At 53.0% G+C, this 18,279-nt stretch overlaps 1 protein-coding gene across 1 annotated transcript; it reads right to left on the bottom strand.

Moving 5' to 3' along the window:
- Window positions 1–76: 76 nt before the first annotated feature.
- On the bottom strand, window positions 77–12,342 carry rnf169 (ring finger protein 169). The gene is made up of 6 exons (XM_056283733.1): window positions 12,015–12,342; window positions 4,162–4,232; window positions 3,730–3,819; window positions 2,981–3,105; window positions 2,609–2,705; window positions 77–2,241 (listed from the first exon to the last, which is right to left on the bottom strand). Exons 1-6 carry the CDS (start codon window positions 12,319–12,321, stop codon window positions 1,078–1,080), a joined length of 1,854 nt encoding a protein of 617 aa, XP_056139708.1. The 5' UTR covers window positions 12,322–12,342; the 3' UTR covers window positions 77–1,077.
- Window positions 12,343–18,279: the final 5,937 nt, after the last annotated feature.

Below are 18,279 nucleotides of genomic sequence, written 5' to 3'. Positions count from 1 at the left end.
CTTACGTAAAATCAGAATCTATTGTTTTTGGTTGATCGTGTTACTGAAAGAAATGTGAAAGGAACACACATCCGTTTTACAAGTATTTAATAGACTGTGAGTGAGAAGTGGATTTGGTTGAGATTGACATTCAAGCACATTTCTTAAACATCTGTTATCAGAAAATGTATTCGTGAAAAGATTCACGAGTATTTACGCCCCACACTAAAGCAAACTCATTCTCCCAACAAAGACATTCATTGCAGCGCTCCTGGTGTCGCTAATGCTACTGATGTATGGTCTTATGCTGGGAATCATGGTCTAGAATTCTGTTTTTAGAAAAATAATTCATCCCATTTCTAGGTTATGGTGATCATCATCCCAAGACAGAACCAAGTCAAAACAACTGGATTTTAGGACCTGTGACTGGGGGAGAAAACAAATGAATATCAGCATGTTGAATTTGACTGGTGATCAATGAGGAACATGCTCTTTCAGCCCAAACACCATTGCCCTTAAGTGATTGTTTTTATTTCACTGCGTCTCCTGTCAGAAAATCGTTGACCGCCTGGTTAACGGTTGCCATTGGGACTACTGCCCGATAAATCGTATACCAGTCACAGGCCGTGTTTAGCATGTTTGAGATTGTTTGCAACATCATCCTCATTCGATTTTTGCAGAAAGCTGTTGATTTGAAATGGTTTCATCTGATTTGAGAATATACAATATCATGATTACCCTGCTAAGACTCCTGCTGACGTAGAATTAGCTCCTAGACAACTCTTCCTTTGATATTAGCCTTTATTATTGGCCTCTGGTGGTTCCTGAGGACTAATGTTGTGTGGCAGAAACTAAACCCTAAATTTAGGCTCTACCTGGTTTCTTAGACGGTCAAAGTCATCATCTGTGAAAAACAGGATTTATGCTTTAGTTCTCAAAGTGCGTCAAAAAAAAGGTTTTCTGTTTCAGTAATCTCTGTCTAAACTTTCTCATGTCACGATGACTCCTCCTATCTCTCTTTCCTCTTGAGCAGGTCTCTGTGCCTCTATTAGCAAAAACTGGTCCCTCCAAAAATCGTTCCACACTACACTCTGTTAGCTAATGCTGTTTGGAAATTTGTCTTGACTTCCGTGGACTTCGCCTTTTCCGATTCTGATTGGCCATCCAAGACCGTAGGAAGTACTTCTCTGGACTCTGCCTCTGTTGAATGACTGTCTGATTCTCCAGATCAAACTGTGTCTGGAGTTTTATGGCTAGTGCCCGGTCCTCTCGCTCCTGCTGGACTCGCTGAAGGTACCCATCGCTCCCACAGCGTCCCATGACAGAGGCCTCCTGGCTGACTGTCCTGGCTCTCTTTAGGTCTGACTCAGGGTCCTCTAAGTGTTTGGTTTTCTGGTTCCTCTTCCTGCCTTTCCTTGAGTTAGACTGGTTCTGGGAGCAGGTACTACCACCTGCCTCCCTCCTATGGCCATGTGGCTCTTTTGAGATCAGTTTACAAGAATGGAAACCAAAGCTCCTTGCATATGGGGAAAATGAATTAATTGTACTAAAAATGGTTCCACTACAGGATTCAGGGGCCCCCACCACTTGGTCCAAACCTGAGCTCCCTCTACATAGACCCTCTCTGCTGTTGTTCAGAGTGGGCTTAGGAATCTTAACAGCTGGTTTCTCGCTGTTGTCGCTTTCTTGAGTCATTGTATCAAACACCAACTTCCTTCTGTCGAATGGACGCGCTCTGTCATTTGCCCCTTCTGTGGTGGAACATGTTGTGGCCATGTTGTAGCTGCAAGCTCTGCTCCTTTGGTGATCTGAAGGGCTCTTCTGGCCCTGCGGCTCACTCACAGGGCTCGTCAACGTCCCCTTGGAGGTCATCATAACACTCTGGCGGTCCAACTCGATCTGCCGCCATTTCTGCAAGACAGCAGGGCTGGCCTCATAGTTAGTGGCCCTGTACAGGCTGCCACGGGTTAGATTCCGGGGGGTGGACTTGACGATGGTGGGCTCCAGCACTCGGCCATCAGGGAGGCGTTTGGGGGGCGTGCATGGGGAGCAGACAATTGGTTTGAAGTGGGTTAGCTCCTCTGAGATGCTGTCGTTACTCTCGGGGCTGATGGAAGGTTCCTGTCTGCCCTGGGGAACACCCAAAGGGGTTGATGATGTCATCATGCAGCGAAAGGTGAGTCTTCTGTCGGGAACGGAGCCAACACGGCTGTTCTCTGACGAAAGGAGGATACCTGCCATGTCACTGTGAGTGATGCCAGCCTGGCAGAGGAACAGAAATCAAGGGGAGAAAAATAGAGAGCAGCTCTGTTACAGACCAGACAAGAATTCAGTGTATTTCTATTTCAAGTTAGAATCCTGATTGACATATGAACAAATGTTCTTTTTGATCCTTTAAGTTTGGTCTGTGTTCCGTCAGGTTTAGATATTCACAGGTTAGTTGTCAAGACGACAACTAACCTGTGAATACCTAAATACCAGATCAATAAGCAGCATTGGTAAGAATAGTACCGTTAAAATCATAACGATACCCATCCCTATCGTCCAGAAAAAAACACAACCTTGTATTGTTGGCTACTGGGAGCTGCCCAGTAGAACCAGTTTCTCACTGGTGTAACAGGTGACTTACCTCCACCCCAGAGGTGTGGGAGAGGAGCCTCAGCCTCCCTCTGGCCTCCACCGAGCCACTGCAGCTCTGACTTCTCTGAGCAGTTCTCTGGACTCCACTGAGAGACAACACACACATACCACTTTACCACCAATATTTCCAATCATGTTCATATTGCATCTGTGCCATAAGAGCTTTTAAAATGATAGGAAAAGTTTGAGCTGCATTAAAAAAAGATCATGTTGGTCACTGCGTGGCACTTTCCTTGATTTACTTGTTTACTGGATCATTCGCGCTATCTTGAAAGTTCAATGTGAGAAAGCTGAAGTGAGAAATTCTTGTCTATCTCCACAGAGAATAGAGGTCTGCAGTAGAAGTCAGTAGGATCCCTACTTTCTGCCGGCCGAGGAGGTTTTGGCTTTTCTGACGAAGGCTGATACGTCCCTGGTTCTGCTGCTGACCGGCTCTTCGTTCTCCGAGTCCGACAGCACCCCCAGCGCCCGGAAGCCGCCGCCGCCCTCCACACAGCACAGGAACCAGCAGAGAGCACAGGTTAGTGCATCACAGTCTGAGCCGATTCAACTACTAATGTGTTGTCCCTCTGAGTGAGACTCAGATGGAGTGTAAATGAATGTGATATTGGAGAGTCTTATCCCGACACATCCATTATCCAAGCCGCCCATCCCAACCGGGGTGGCGGGGATGCTGGAGCCTATCCCAGCAGTCATTGGGCGGCAGGCGGGGAGACACCCTGGACAGGCCACCAGTCCATCACAGGGCCAACACACACATTCACACCTAGGGACAATTTAGTACGGCCGAGTCACCTGACCTACATGTCTTTGGACTGTGGGAGGAAACCAGAGCCCCCGGAGGAAACCCACACAGACACGGGGAGAACATGCAAACTCCACACAGAGGAGGGACTGGGACGACCCCCAAGGTTGGACTACCCTGGGGCTCGAACCCAGGACCTTCTTGCTGTGAGGCGCTAACCACTGTGCCACCGTGCCGTACTCCGACACGCTTTTCAGGAAAAACACCAAACCACATTGATCACCGTGTAGCACTTCCCCCATCAGTCTGTGGTGCTGTCAGTGGTGTGGAGTTACGTGACTGGATGAAAACAGGTTTCTACTTACAGGGTCCTCAGGCAGTCTGAGAGCTCCACACTCCTTCAGGGGATGGAAGAGCTTCCTCTTTGTCTCCTCTTTGTCCTCACTCGTTGATGTCTGAGAAAAAAAAACATGAATTCCTGACTTGTTCACATAGTGGGCCAGGAATCATCCTGAGCACTCAAAAATCATTCTGACTGCTGGAAAACTCTGGGTGAGCATAACAGCTAAAGGGCTTTATGTCTGGTTTGCATGTGAATCTTCAGGATTGTAACTTCAACTCTAAAGTTTTCCTGTCTCTCTGTGCTTCTGATGTACAAGTAGTGGCAACACACTGCCTTAACAGAGACAGTAAGGAGTCTGCTCGGGAAGGTCAGTTTTTTTGGATCCAAGTCTTGCCATGACAGCGGTGAGAAGGACTGCTGTGAAGAAAGGAGCAGTGGCTGTGGTTCTGCTCACCTGGTGTTTGGAAGTCTGCTCTGATAGAACATCCCCACACTTAGAAAGCTGGGCGGGCAGGATGAAGATCTCTGAAGAAAAAGAGAAGAATTCAAGATGGCTTTACCCTCTGGATCAAACCTCACCACAACAGGCTGTGGACAGTGCAGTTCATATTTAGTTCTCCCATCACTCCCTCCCCACACACTTGTATACTAATCCATCCATCCATTAGCCGAACCGCTTACCCTGCTCTCAGGGTGGCGGGGGTGCTGGAGCCTATCCCAGCAGTCACCGGGCGGCGGGCGGGGAGACACCCTGGACAGGCCGCCAGGCCATCACACAGGGCCCCCCCACACACACACACACACACACACTCATACCTACGGACAATTTAGTACGGGTGATCCACCTGACCTACATGTCTTTGGACTGTGGGAGGAAACCCACACAGACACGAGGAGAACATGGAAACTCCACATAGAGGAGGGACCGGGACGACCCCCCTCCCAAGGTTGGACTACCCCGGGGCTCGAACCCAGGACCCTCTTACTGTGAGGCGACCGTGCTAACCACTGCGCCACCGTGCCGCCCCCCCCCCTTACAGGAAGTGCACTCTGAATGGACCCTTTTACAGTTGGTAAGCCGTGATCACGTGATTTAGCATGCACGCTCGTTTTGGCAGCAGAAAATGGCGGAAGTACGTACGGTCGTACCTACTATGTGTGACGTCGGTCACAAAAGGGTCTATACACCAATACACTAAGTACACACACTACCTTAAATACTGTAGGACCCCACACGACACACACACTCTACTACGACATCATCACCATTTTGTAAATGTATTACTACTACTACTGCTACAACATACAGTACTACTGTGATCTAAACATCTAACAAGTAGTGCAGCAGTACTTCTTCCTACAGCAGCAGTATGGCAGGATGTAGTGTGTACTGTCCTGACGCCAGCCGCTAACACTGCAGCTGACCGGACTGTTTCCTGACTGGCTGTGGATTATAGCCACGTTAAACCAGTAAATAGAGAGCAGCGGCGCCCAGCGGGCCCCCATGCCCCCATACCAGGGCCCAGAAAGGGGGAGAGCAGGAAGCCTGGAATCCAAAGTTTGTTTTGGTTTGCAAATTTTATTTCTGTAAATAAATTAAAGTGATTTGTGTGTAAATATACTGCATTTATACAGTACATTTATATTATACGGTATATTTACATATAGATTTATACAGTATATTTATAAATAGATTTATACAGTATATATTTATACAGTATATTTATAAATAGATTTATACAGTATATATTTATATATAGATTTATACAGTATTTATACAGTATATTTATATATAGATTTATGCAGTATATATTTATATATAGATTTATACAGTATATTTATATTATACAGTACATTTATATATAGATTTATACAGTATATTTATAAGTATATATTTATATATAGATTTATACAGTATTTATACAGTATATTTATATATAGATTTATACAGTATATTTATAAATAGATTTATACAGTATATTTATATTATACAGTACATTTATATATAGATTTATACAGCACCTCTCTAGTCTACCCACCACTCAGAGCGCTTTACAACGTATGTCCCACATTCACACACTGATGGCAGAGGCCGCCATCGTAAGGTGCCAAGCTTGCAACCCCCAACTGCTCCTGATGAGCAGTTGGGGGTTCAGTGTCTTGCTCAAGGACACTTCGACGTGCTTTCTGAAGGAGCCGGGGATCGAACCAGGAACCTTCCTATTACTGTACGGCCCGATCTAGCTCCTCAGTCATGCCGCCCCACTGCCCAAGTGTTTCAGTTTCTAACTAATTAGTGTCATAACCTCAGCTACAACTGGCTCAGTACACCAGCTGAGGGACTTCAAGAAAACAGTGGAGGCTCCCTGAGGCCCCTCTCTCTCACCCCTCCCTGAGGCCCCTCTCATCCCTCTCTGAGGCCCCTCTCATCCCTCTCTGAGGCCCCTCTCATCCCTCCCTGGTCCCCTCTCATCCCTCCCTGAGGCCCCTCTCACCCCTCCCTGAGGCCCCTCTCATCCCTCTCTGAGGCCCCTCTCATCCCTCCCTGGGGCCCCTCTCACCCCTCCCTGAGGCCCCTCTCACCCCTCCCTGAGGCCCCTCTCATCCCTCTCTGAGGCCCCTCTCACCCCTCCCTGAGGCCCCTCTCACCCCTCTCTGAGGCCCCTCTCTGAGGCCCCTCTCATCCCTCTCTGAGACCCCTCTCTGAGATCCCTCTCTTAGGCCCCTCTCACTCCTCTCTGAGGCTCCTCTCAGAGGCCCCGCTCACCCCTCTCTGAGGCCCCTCTCAGAGGCCCCGCTCACCCCTCTCTGAGGCCCCTCTCATCCCTCTCTGAGGCCCCTCTCAGAGGCCCCTCTCACCCCTCTCTGAGACCCCTCTCATCCCTCTCTGAGGCCCCTCTCAGAGGCCCCGCTCACCCCTCTCTGAGGCCCCTCTCAGAGGCCCCGCTCACCCCTCTCTGAGGCCCCTCTCATCCCTCTCAGAGGCCCCGCTCACCCCTCTCTGAGTCCCCTCTCACCCCTCTCTGAGGCCCCTCTCAGAGGCCCCGCTCACCCCTCTCTGAGGCCCCTCTCACCCCTCTCTGAAGCCCCTCTCACCCCGCTCTGAGGCCCCTCTCAGAGGCCCCGCTCACCCCTCTCTGAGACCCCTCTCACCCCGCTCTGAGGCCCCTCTCAGAGGCCCCTCTCACCCCTCTCTGAGGCCCCTCTCAGAGGCCCCGCTCACCCCTCTCTGAGGCCCCTCTCACCCCTCTCTGAAGCCCCTCTCACCCCGCTCTGAGGCCCCTCTCAGAGGCCCCGCTCACCCCTCTCTGAGGCCCCGCTCACCCCTCTCTGAGGCCCCTCTCACCCCTCTCTGAAGCCCCTCTCACCCCGCTCTGAGGCCCCTCTCAGAGGCTCTGCTCACCCCTCTCTGAGGCCCCTCTCAGAGGCCCCGCTCACCCCTCTCTGAGGCCCCTCTCATCCCTCTCTGAGGCCCCTCTCAGAGGCCCCGCTCACCCCTCTCTGAGTTCCCTCTCACCCCTCTCTGAGGCCCCTATCATCCCTCTCTGAGACCCCTCTCTGAGGCCCCTCTCATCCCTCTCTGAGGCCCCTCTCACCCCTCCCTGAGGCCCCTCTCACCCCTCTCTGAGGCCCCTCTCAACCCTCTCTGAGATCCCTCTCTTAGGCCCCTCTCACTCCTCTCTGAGGCTCCTCTCAGAGGCCCCGCTCACCCCTCTCTGAGGCCCCTCTCATCCCTCTCTGAGGCCCCTCTCAGAGGCCCCGCTCACCCCTCTCTGAGTCCCCTCTCACCCCTCTCTGAGGCCCCTATCATCCCTCTCTGAGACCCCTCTCTGAGGCCCCTCTCATCCCTCTCTGAGGCCCCTCTCACCCCTCCCTGAGGCCCCTCTCACCCCTCTCTGAGGCCCCTCTCATCCCTCTCTGAGACCCCTCTCTGAGGCCCCTCTCATCCCTCTCTGAGGCTCCTCTCAGAGGCCCCGCTCACCCCTCTCTGAGGCCCCTCTCATCCCTCTCTGAGATCCCTCTCTTAGGCCTCTCTCACTCCTCTCTGAGGCTCCTCTCAGAGGCCCCGCTCACCCCTCTCTGAGGCCCCTCTCATCCCTCTCTGAGGCCCCTCTCAGAGGCCCCGCTCACCCCTCTCTGAGGCCCCTCTCATCCCTCTCTGAGGCCCCTCTCAGAGGCCCCGCTCACCCCTCTCTGAGGCCCCTCTCAGAGGCCCCGCTCACCCCTCTCTGAGACCCCTCTCAGAGGCCCCGCTCACCCCTCTCTGAGTCCCCTCTCACCCCTCTCTGAGGCCCCTCTCAGAGGCCCCGCTCACCCCTCTCTGAGGCCCCTCTCATCCCTCTCTGAGGCTCCTCTCAGAGGCCCCGCTCACCCCTCTCTGAGGCCCCTCTCATCCCTCTCTGAGATCCCTCTCTTAGGCCTCTCTCACTCCTCTCTGAGGCTCCTCTCAGAGGCCCCGCTCACCCCTCTCTGAGGCCCCTCTCATCCCTCTCTGAGGCCCCTCTCAGAGGCCCCGCTCACCCCTCTCTGAGGCCCCTCTCATCCCTCTCTGAGGCCCCTCTCAGAGGCCCCGCTCACCCCTCTCTGAGGCCCCTCTCAGAGGCCCCGCTCACCCCTCTCTGAGACCCCTCTCAGAGGCCCCGCTCACCCCTCTCTGAGTCCCCTCTCACCCCTCTCTGAGGCCCCTCTCAGAGGCCCCGCTCACCCCTCTCTGGGGCCCCTCTCACCCCTCCCTGAGGCCCCTCTCACCCCTCCCTGAGGCCCCTCTCATCCCTCTCTGAGGCCCCTCTCACCCCTCCCTGAGGCCCCTCTCACCCCTCTCTGAGGCCCCTCTCTGAGGCCCCTCTCATCCCTCTCTGAGACCCCTCTCTGAGATCCCTCTCTTAGGCCCCGCTCACCCCTCTCTGAGGCCCCTCTCAGAGGCCCCGCTCACCCCTCTCTGAGGCCCCTCTCATCCCTCTCTGAGGCCCCTCTCAGAGGCCCCTCTCACCCCTCTCTGAGACCCCTCTCATCCCTCTCTGAGGCCCCTCTCAGAGGCCCCGCTCACCCCTCTCTGAGGCCCCTCTCAGAGGCCCCGCTCACCCCTCTCTGAGGCCCCTCTCATCCCTCTCAGAGGCCCCGCTCACCCCTCTCTGAGTCCCCTCTCACCCCTCTCTGAGGCCCCTCTCAGAGGCCCCGCTCACCCCTCTCTGAGGCCCCTCTCACCCCTCTCTGAAGCCCCTCTCACCCCGCTCTGAGGCCCCTCTCAGAGGCCCCGCTCACCCCTCTCTGAGACCCCTCTCACCCCGCTCTGAGGCCCCTCTCAGAGGCCCCTCTCACCCCTCTCTGAGGCCCCTCTCAGAGGCCCCGCTCACCCCTCTCTGAGGCCCCTCTCACCCCTCTCTGAAGCCCCTCTCACCCCGCTCTGAGGCCCCTCTCAGAGGCCCCGCTCACCCCTCTCTGAGGCCCCGCTCACCCCTCTCTGAGGCCCCTCTCACCCCTCTCTGAAGCCCCTCTCACCCCGCTCTGAGGCCCCTCTCAGAGGCTCTGCTCACCCCTCTCTGAGGCCCCTCTCAGAGGCCCCGCTCACCCCTCTCTGAGGCCCCTCTCATCCCTCTCTGAGGCCCCTCTCAGAGGCCCCGCTCACCCCTCTCTGAGTTCCCTCTCACCCCTCTCTGAGGCCCCTATCATCCCTCTCTGAGACCCCTCTCTGAGGCCCCTCTCATCCCTCTCTGAGGCCCCTCTCACCCCTCCCTGAGGCCCCTCTCACCCCTCTCTGAGGCCCCTCTCAACCCTCTCTGAGATCCCTCTCTTAGGCCCCTCTCACTCCTCTCTGAGGCTCCTCTCAGAGGCCCCGCTCACCCCTCTCTGAGGCCCCTCTCATCCCTCTCTGAGGCCCCTCTCAGAGGCCCCGCTCACCCCTCTCTGAGTCCCCTCTCACCCCTCTCTGAGGCCCCTATCATCCCTCTCTGAGACCCCTCTCTGAGGCCCCTCTCATCCCTCTCTGAGGCCCCTCTCACCCCTCCCTGAGGCCCCTCTCACCCCTCTCTGAGGCCCCTCTCATCCCTCTCTGAGACCCCTCTCTGAGGCCCCTCTCATCCCTCTCTGAGGCTCCTCTCAGAGGCCCCGCTCACCCCTCTCTGAGGCCCCTCTCATCCCTCTCTGAGATCCCTCTCTTAGGCCTCTCTCACTCCTCTCTGAGGCTCCTCTCAGAGGCCCCGCTCACCCCTCTCTGAGGCCCCTCTCATCCCTCTCTGAGGCCCCTCTCAGAGGCCCCGCTCACCCCTCTCTGAGGCCCCTCTCATCCCTCTCTGAGGCCCCTCTCAGAGGCCCCGCTCACCCCTCTCTGAGGCCCCTCTCAGAGGCCCCGCTCACCCCTCTCTGAGACCCCTCTCAGAGGCCCCGCTCACCCCTCTCTGAGTCCCCTCTCACCCCTCTCTGAGGCCCCTCTCAGAGGCCCCGCTCACCCCTCTCTGAGGCCCCTCTCACCCCTCTCTGAGGCCCCTCTCAGAGGCCCCGCTCACCCCTCTCTGAGGCCCCGCTCACCCCTCTCTTAGGCCCCTCTCACCCCTCTCTGAGGCCCCGCTCACTCCTCTCTTAGTCCCCTCTCACCCCTCTCCGAGGCCCCTCTCACCCCTCTCTGAGGCCCCTCTCAGAGGCCCCGCTCACCCCTCTCTGAGTCCCCTCTCACCCCTCTCTGAGGCCCCTCTCAGAGGCCCCGCTCATCCCTCTCTGAGTCCCCTCTCACCCCTCTCTGAGGCCCCTCTCATCCCTCTCTGAGGGCCCTCTCACCCCTCTCTGAGGCCCCTCTCTTAGTCCCCTCTCACCCCTCTCTGAGGCCCCTCTCAGAGGCCCCGCTCACCCCTCTCTGAGTCCCCTCTCACCCCTCTCTGAGGCCCCTCTCAGAGGCCCCGCTCACCCCTCTCTGAGGCCCCTCTCACCCCTCTCTTAGGCCCCTCTCACCCCTCTCTGAGGCCCCTCTCACCCCTCTCTGAGGCCCCTCTCAGAGGCCCCGCTCACCCCTCTCTGAGGCCCCTCTCACCCCTCTCTGAGGCCCCTCTCAGAGGCCCCGCTCACCCCTCTCTGAGGCCCCTCTCACCCCTCTCCGAGGCCCCTCTCACCCCTCTCTGAGGCCCCGCTCACTCCTCTCTTAGGCCCCTCTCACCCCTCTCTTAGGCCCCTCTCACCCCTCTCCGAGGCCCCTCTCACCCCTTACAAAAGGTGCAAAACGGTTTAGTCGGCCCCTCACCAGCGTGTCTCGGAGCAGCTCATCTAGTCCAGTTCGAGTGACTGCTGACACCAGGTTGAGTCAGGTTAAAGTAGATTCGTGTAAATAAATAATACACAGCACGCTACAACTCAAAACAGTGACGCGAGAGCGACAAAAGAGGAAGGGGGGCCACAGAGGCTGCTGACGTAGAGGGCCCAGGACTCGGAGCTACGCCCCTGCGCTCCGTAGAACAGCAAAACCTTTATTTCGACCGTCTGGCAGCTTGGATCGAACAAATGCAGAAACGTCTGGAGAAGCCTCCTCCAGCCCAGCTCTCCTCACCAGCGAGGAAAACTAAGTCACCCCGCGGTAGAAACAACAGGGGGCGCTAAGTGGAAGAAGTGAAAATGAAAAAAAAAACAAAAAAACAGGAGGCAAGTGTGTTAATAACTCCTCCCATGCAAGCGGTTTGTGAAACAAGTCTGGACAAGTCAGTTCCCTATGCAGCTAATCCGAATGACCCAGACCGGAGGAAGAGCCGGACTCTTCCTCAACAGAAATAAGAGCCGGACTCTTCCTCCGCCGGAGTAAGAGTCTGGCTCTTCCTCAACAGAAATAAGAGTCTGACTCTTCCTCCGCAGAAATAAGAGTCTGACTCTTCCTCCGCAGACGTAAGAGCCGGACTCTTCCTCAACAGAAATAAGAGCCGGACTCTTCCTCAACAGAAATAAGAGCCGGACTCTTCCTCCGCCGGAATAAGAGCCGGACTCTTCCTCCGCCGGAGTAAGAGCCGGACTCTTCCTCCGCCGGAGTAAGAGCCGGACTCTTCTTCGGCAGGAGTAAGAAACCATAATCAGACCAAAGCCCGCCGCGGGACGTGTGGCCGGCCGGCTGCACACGTATCATAAAGTTACCCGAACTTCATCACGTTTGGTTTTAGACCCGCCGTCGCAGGACCGACTCCGGTCCGTTACGGGCAGGGGACCGACATACTTCACGTCATGTGCATTAGAGGGTTTCGAGCGGAATCGGACACGGAACACAGACAAACTGCCGGATTCTGGGTCGTCCGGCGGACTTTTCACCGGTCGGACAAACGGAACCAAAAGCGGGCCAACCTTTGCGAGTGTCGCAGTCGTTCCGCTCCGGGTGGCTCCTCCTCGGCGGGCCCGGCTCCGGCCCGGACGGTCTGCGGCCCCCGCCGGACCCCCGCTGCCGACAGAGGGGACAGAACCGCGGGCTGCCCCGCTCCGCCGCGGTCCGCTGGAGGCAGCGCGGGCAGCAGGCGACCTCCGTCCGGAGCTCCGGGCAGACCGGAGGAGGGGACGGAGGAGCGGAACCGGAGAACCGGAGCGCGTCTGCGGAGCCGCCCCGGCGTTTCTGTCCCAGGCTACCCGAACACTTGTAGGACCCCGCGGCCGCCATTTTCCCCGATCCGGTCGGTCGGTCTCGGTCTCTCTCGGTGGAGTTTGAAAATAGGCCCCGCCCAGTCAGCGCACGGAGGGTCCGTCTGCGGACGGCGAGACAGGGGCGGGACGTGTAGGGGCGGGGCTTCGTTTTAAACCTGTTAAAAAAAAACATAAGCAACAAAAACAAACACGCAAACCAACAAAATCACCAGCGACGTAAAAGCCACAAACAAGCGGCTGGAATAATACCGGTCATGTTCAAAAGGGGCCAGAAGAAGAAGTTGAGAACTTTCCTAGCCCCCCCTTCCCCCCTCATACTAGTCATGCACTGATCACAGAAAATGAATGAAAGTCCAACTTACAGACGTCAGTGTCCGTAATATCTAACTCAGTCCACTCTAGCAAATCAACCCATTTGAACAAATAAGTAAATAAAATAAAATAAATGTAACCGGTTATTTTCTTGCCCGGTGCGGGATTCGATACGGGTGTACTGCACCACAAGGTGACGTCACTAACCGCTCGGCTAAAGGGTCACACCTGTTAGCTAGCTAGGGACTAACGTGTCTTATTAGTAGTTTATATAAATAAAAACCTGGTCCATCTCATAACCGTTCAGTATGTTGTTCCCAGTGGCGGCTGGTGCGAAAGATGTTTGGGGGGGGGCGCAATGTACCTTGGCGCAGCCCACCTGACAGCTGCTTTAACGTCCGCACAGTCACAGAGGTATTCAGAAGGACCATGTAGCCTATAGATTTGATCAGGGCTCGTAGACGGTGGATGATTGACGGTCGAGACGAGGCGTTGCGGTGGGTGTGAACGTGATTGACAGCCACGAGAAATGTCCAATCACAGATCAGAAAAATGTTAAAACAATACCAGTTCGCTGCTAATAAAAGTGGGCGTGTCTGGGGCGCAGCTGTGCGCCCCCTGGAAAATCTGAAGAAACCAATCAGACAGCAGCCTCAGGTCACCTGCTCGCCACAACATAAGGTATGGTTTGGCCGGCGCCCCTCACCCAGGAAGAATATGTATTCAGACAGGAAGTATATGTATTCAGACAGGAAGTATATGTATTCAGACAGGAAGTATATGTATTCAGACAGGAAGTATATGTCTTCAGACAGAAACCAACCAAACTCCATTGGAACCAGTATTTAATGCTGCTGACAGCCGCTCACAGACTGTAAAACACTTAGTTCATCATTATTTGCATTACAAAACTAAATTATATTTAACATGTTTAAGTAGATTTTCATCTCTTGATGTTTGAAGGGGGCAGCGCCCCAGCGCCCTCTGCTGGCCAGCCGCCACTGTGAAGAGTGTTTTAGTCCAGATAAAGTACCACATGTCTTCAGCTCATCACTGCAGTTGTTCAACTCTTCATCCTGCCCAGTTCCTTTTCCTCTGTATCCAGGAGTTGTCCTACGTTGTCTCCACAGCAGAGTAAGTTTGTCTCATCTGCGAATAGAATGGTTTTCTGGGTTTTTGACACCTCACATGTATTGTTTATGTACAACATCGTGGCGATCGGAGGAGGCGGTCACGCTAACCATCCACAGTTCTGCGCTGGAGGTGCGCAAGGCCTCGTGGGACAGTTGGATGTTAAGGTTGGAGCCGTTTTAGTGATGCGGTGTCCATGTTTGGATGTGTTGTTTGTTTGCGGGTTTGACTCCGACGAAACAGAAGACCGTTTACCGACTGACTGACGGAAGGACCGTGACTTAGACTAACACTGCCTGTTGTGACCTTGGGGGGGGAAGTTATTGCAGATTTTGATTCTTGTCAAATGCTAGGTATTGTCAAAATAAAAGCCACTCGTCATGCGGTGCGCCGTGCGGTGTATGGGATGCAGGTTTGGCATTAAGGGAAAGCTCGTGTCTTGTAATCAATTCGTTTACAGCATAGCCTGCCGCATTGGTGTCAGAAGTTGGATCCGGGCATTTTCGGCTGAATAATGAAGAGAGAGATCCAGAGATTGGATCCAGCAAGACATTGAGCGGACCTGTTGGCGCTTGGAAAACCTGGCATGGCAAAGGATGGAGCCCACTAGAGACGGGAGTTTTCCAGCCCACACTGATGGCTCCAGTGCACCACGACCCCACCGCCCCCTAGAGGCCAGAAGTGCCAATACAGGGGAATGCCTGCTGCCGCCGCCACCAACCGCCCCCTTGCGACCAGGAGGGCTGCTGCCAATGAACGACCACCACCGGTCCCCATACCCAGCCTATCACACCTCGCAGTTGCACATATAGAACACTAGCCAAGCTGCCAAAGTACAACGGGATAACACAGCTAGAGCCCTACTTCTTGCAAGTCCAACTAGCGGCATGGCAGCATGGAGCAACGAAGAAGCTGGATTTCACCTGGTCCTGGTATTGGAGGGAAAGGCTTTGCAGGTGCTCGACCTAGCCCCAATGGTTGGACTATTATAACAGACACAATGTGTTCTTCCAGATAAGTAAGACTTAAGCCAAGTGAGAGCTAAGCAAGAGACACCAAAATTACAATTTATTCTGTCTAATAGTATACAGTGATCAGTGGTGTCAAAGGCTGCACTGAGGTCCAGTAGTAGAAGCACAGAAGTGGGGTCAGAGTCCATAGTTAGTAGAAGAACATTCACCACTCTGATCAGAGGAGTTTCACTGGAGTGACAGGGCCTGAAAGCCGATCGAAAAGGTTCATATAGATGGTTTTCTTCTATATGGGTTGAAAGTTGTTGATACGCAACTCTCTCTAGTACTTTAGAAAAGAATGGAAGATTAGAGACTGGTCAATAGTTATTAAGAGACCCTGGATGGAGGTGCGGTTTTTAAGTAGAGGTTTAACGACTTTCTTGGGTTTAGGGGGTAAGCATGATCAATAACTACGGGAGAGGTAAAGTTATCAGCACCCAGAATCTCGTGGATAAGCTCCGTCATGAGCTTGGGGGGGCTAGAGCCTTCAGCACCTTCTGGGATCTCGATAAACTCAAGAGTCGGCCGTCGACTCCCACTCTCAAGGTCAGTGCATTTGTCCAAAAAGTTTCATGTCTTTGGACTTTACCTAATTCTGGTGCTCAAGCTTTGCATTCACTCTATGGTATTATTGAGCTGAAGTGCCATGTCTGCTTTCTTGCTCGGTGGTTGTTCACATTTTCAAACAGCCACCGAGCAAGTAGACATGGCGCTTTGCTTATTTCCTCCTCCGAATCCTGGCACAGTCCTTGTAGGGTGGAGGGTATCTCAGACTGTATGGCTTCCATCTTGTTTCAGCTCTTGGCGGAAGACTTGACATTTCAGTTCTGAAGTCAGCTAGAGTCACGTTGCAGGAAAGTTCTTAAGGATTGGATAGTAAATTGCTCGTGTTCTGACATCTTGTCAGATTTAGCCCCAGAAGTTTTGGACACATTTAGCTTTTTGCTGGCTTCCTTGGTTCAGGGTGCGGCTCATGTTGAACTAGGATCTAATATCAATAGCCTTGTAAATCAGTTTTAACAAATAGGAGGTATCAATGTGTGAAATGAAAATACGGGAGCGATCGGGAACTAGCTCATGTCAATCGGAAGCGGAAGTATGAGTATATTTGACCTATTCTCACAGACTGGGGCCTGCCTGTCCGGAAATCAAACAGCCAGTTACAGATACTGGTGCCCAGGTCAAGACCTCTGAGTTTCTTTAAATTTATTTCTGATTTTCTCCCAATTTAGTGGCCAAGCGATCCCTATTCTAGTACAAACACCCACCCTCATGCTGCATGCGTTCACCAACTGCATCTCTCAGGCCAGCAGTCTGGAAGGAGACGCCTCGCCACTTCCATGACAAGGTGAAACCAGGCCGAAACCACTGCTTTTTCCTACACACCCAGAGACGCATTCATGTGACGAACACAAGCCGACTCCACCCCCCTCCCGAAGACAGCGTTGCCAATTATTGCTGCTTCATGGAGTCCGGCCATAGTCGGATCTGACGAGACCGGGGCGCGAACCCCAGTCCCCAGTGGGCAACTGCATCGACACAAAGCCGATGCTTAGACTGCTACACCCCCGCGGACCCAAGACCTCTGAGTTTCAACACCAATCTCATCACATGATCCACCATCGAAAAACAAAAGGAAAACACGAGAAGACTGTGACTAGAGAAGAACATAATGACTTTTATTTTAGCTGACACGGTGGGGCAGAAACCCACAAAGTCACATCACATGTGAAAATGCAGCTGGCAATAATCAGGGTCTTCTTGTGACCGTACTGGTGACTTTATTTGTGGAAATCTGCATTAGAGAACGAAACTGTCTTCTAATAACATGCTAGACAGAGCTTTACGCCTTCATCATCGGGTCATAAAGCACACTTGTACTGTATAGTCACTGCATATTATATATAGATATTTACTGATATTTACTGGGACCAAACCTTCGTATCCTCCCGAGATATATATAATTCTAATTTTATTCTAATGTTTTATTATTATTGTTCCAGTTCTCTTTTGTTGCACAGTTTAGCAGTTTGCCAAAAATCATTTCACTGCTTACTGTAATCGTACACAAAGTATGTGACAGATAAAACTTTGAATCTAAAACGGACATTGTAGGAAGGGTCTGACGTCTCTGTCTGGACCTGCCACGCCGTCCACCAGCCTGTCTGTCCTCACAGAATGTGTGCGACGCAGCATCTGAAAGACACAACAGACTTTGAAAGACTTGGAAGACCTTTTCACACATGCAGCCTTTAACATCACTTAAGGGTCATTTTACTGTCATAGGGTCAGTGTGTGCACAGTTAAGACCTGCAAACATTAGCTTAAGCTCAACACCAGCAAACGTGTGAACAAACACATAATGATTATTATTATTGTTAACATTATTATTATTATTGTTTCTTTCGTGTTTCCTATTTTACATCCTGTAGGCACTACAGGGCAGATGTCACTTGATTGACAGTACTCGTCGTAATATGTGGGCTGTTCCGAGTAGGCCGATCTTCTGGACTGCACAGATGTTGATGTTTCCTGGGATACGGTTGGTGAACTTTTCCATTCCCTTCTTCATGAGTGCTGGAGCTCCAGTGACCACTGGTGTTGTTTCGGTCTTCATTCCCCACATCCTGTTGATTTCAGTCTCCAGGTCTTTGTACTTGGTCAGCTTCTCTGTGACTTTCACTGAGGTGTTTGTTTCGGATGGTGGTGTTATTATTATTATTATCATCATCATCATTATTTGTCCGCCTTTTTCTCCCCAATCATACTTACCCTATTTTTCGAGTCGTCCCGGTTGCTGCTCCACCCCCTGTGCTGATCTGGGGAGGGCTGCAGACTACCACATGTCTCGTGCGATACACGTGGAGTCACCGGCCGCTTCTTTTCACCTGACAGTGAGGAGTTTCACCAGGGGGAAGTAGGATCACGCTATTCCCCCCAGTTCCCCCTCCCCCATGAACAAGCGCCCCGACCGACCAGAGGAGGCGCTAGTGCAGCGACCAGGACACATACCCACATCGGCCAATTGTGTCTGTAGGGAGGCCCGATTCGAAGCAGCGATCCCCATATTGTTAGGCAATGGAATAGACCGCCACCCTACCCGGACACTCCACAAACACATTATATTAGCATATGCAACACCAGGACGCTCTGACGTACGCTCTTACGTCAGCGTGCATAGACCAATCACAGAACCCTCAGGAGATGACGAGACTATTCAGTAGCATCTAAGCAGTGGCGTCCAACCCTGCTCCTGGAGAACTACCCTCCTGCTGGTTTTCACTCCAACCTTATTTTAACACGTCTGATTCAATTAATCAAGGTCTTGGTCAGTAGGTAATTAGTATAATCTGGTGTGTTAAATTAGGGTTGGAGTGAAAACTGGCAGGATGGTAGCTCACCGGGAACAAGGTTGGACATCACTGATCTAAAGTGTTTAAAACGTGTAGCATGGGAGATTCTGTTGCCCATCCATAAAACGTGCTATTGAAAAATAAGTATTTTATCACAAGTGGTTC

Source organism: Lampris incognitus, chromosome 7 (genome assembly GCF_029633865.1).
Source record: "Lampris incognitus isolate fLamInc1 chromosome 7, fLamInc1.hap2, whole genome shotgun sequence".
Classification (NCBI taxonomy): Eukaryota; Metazoa; Chordata; class Actinopteri; order Lampriformes; family Lampridae; genus Lampris; species Lampris incognitus.
This window is presented reverse-complemented; position numbering and strand designations above follow the sequence as displayed.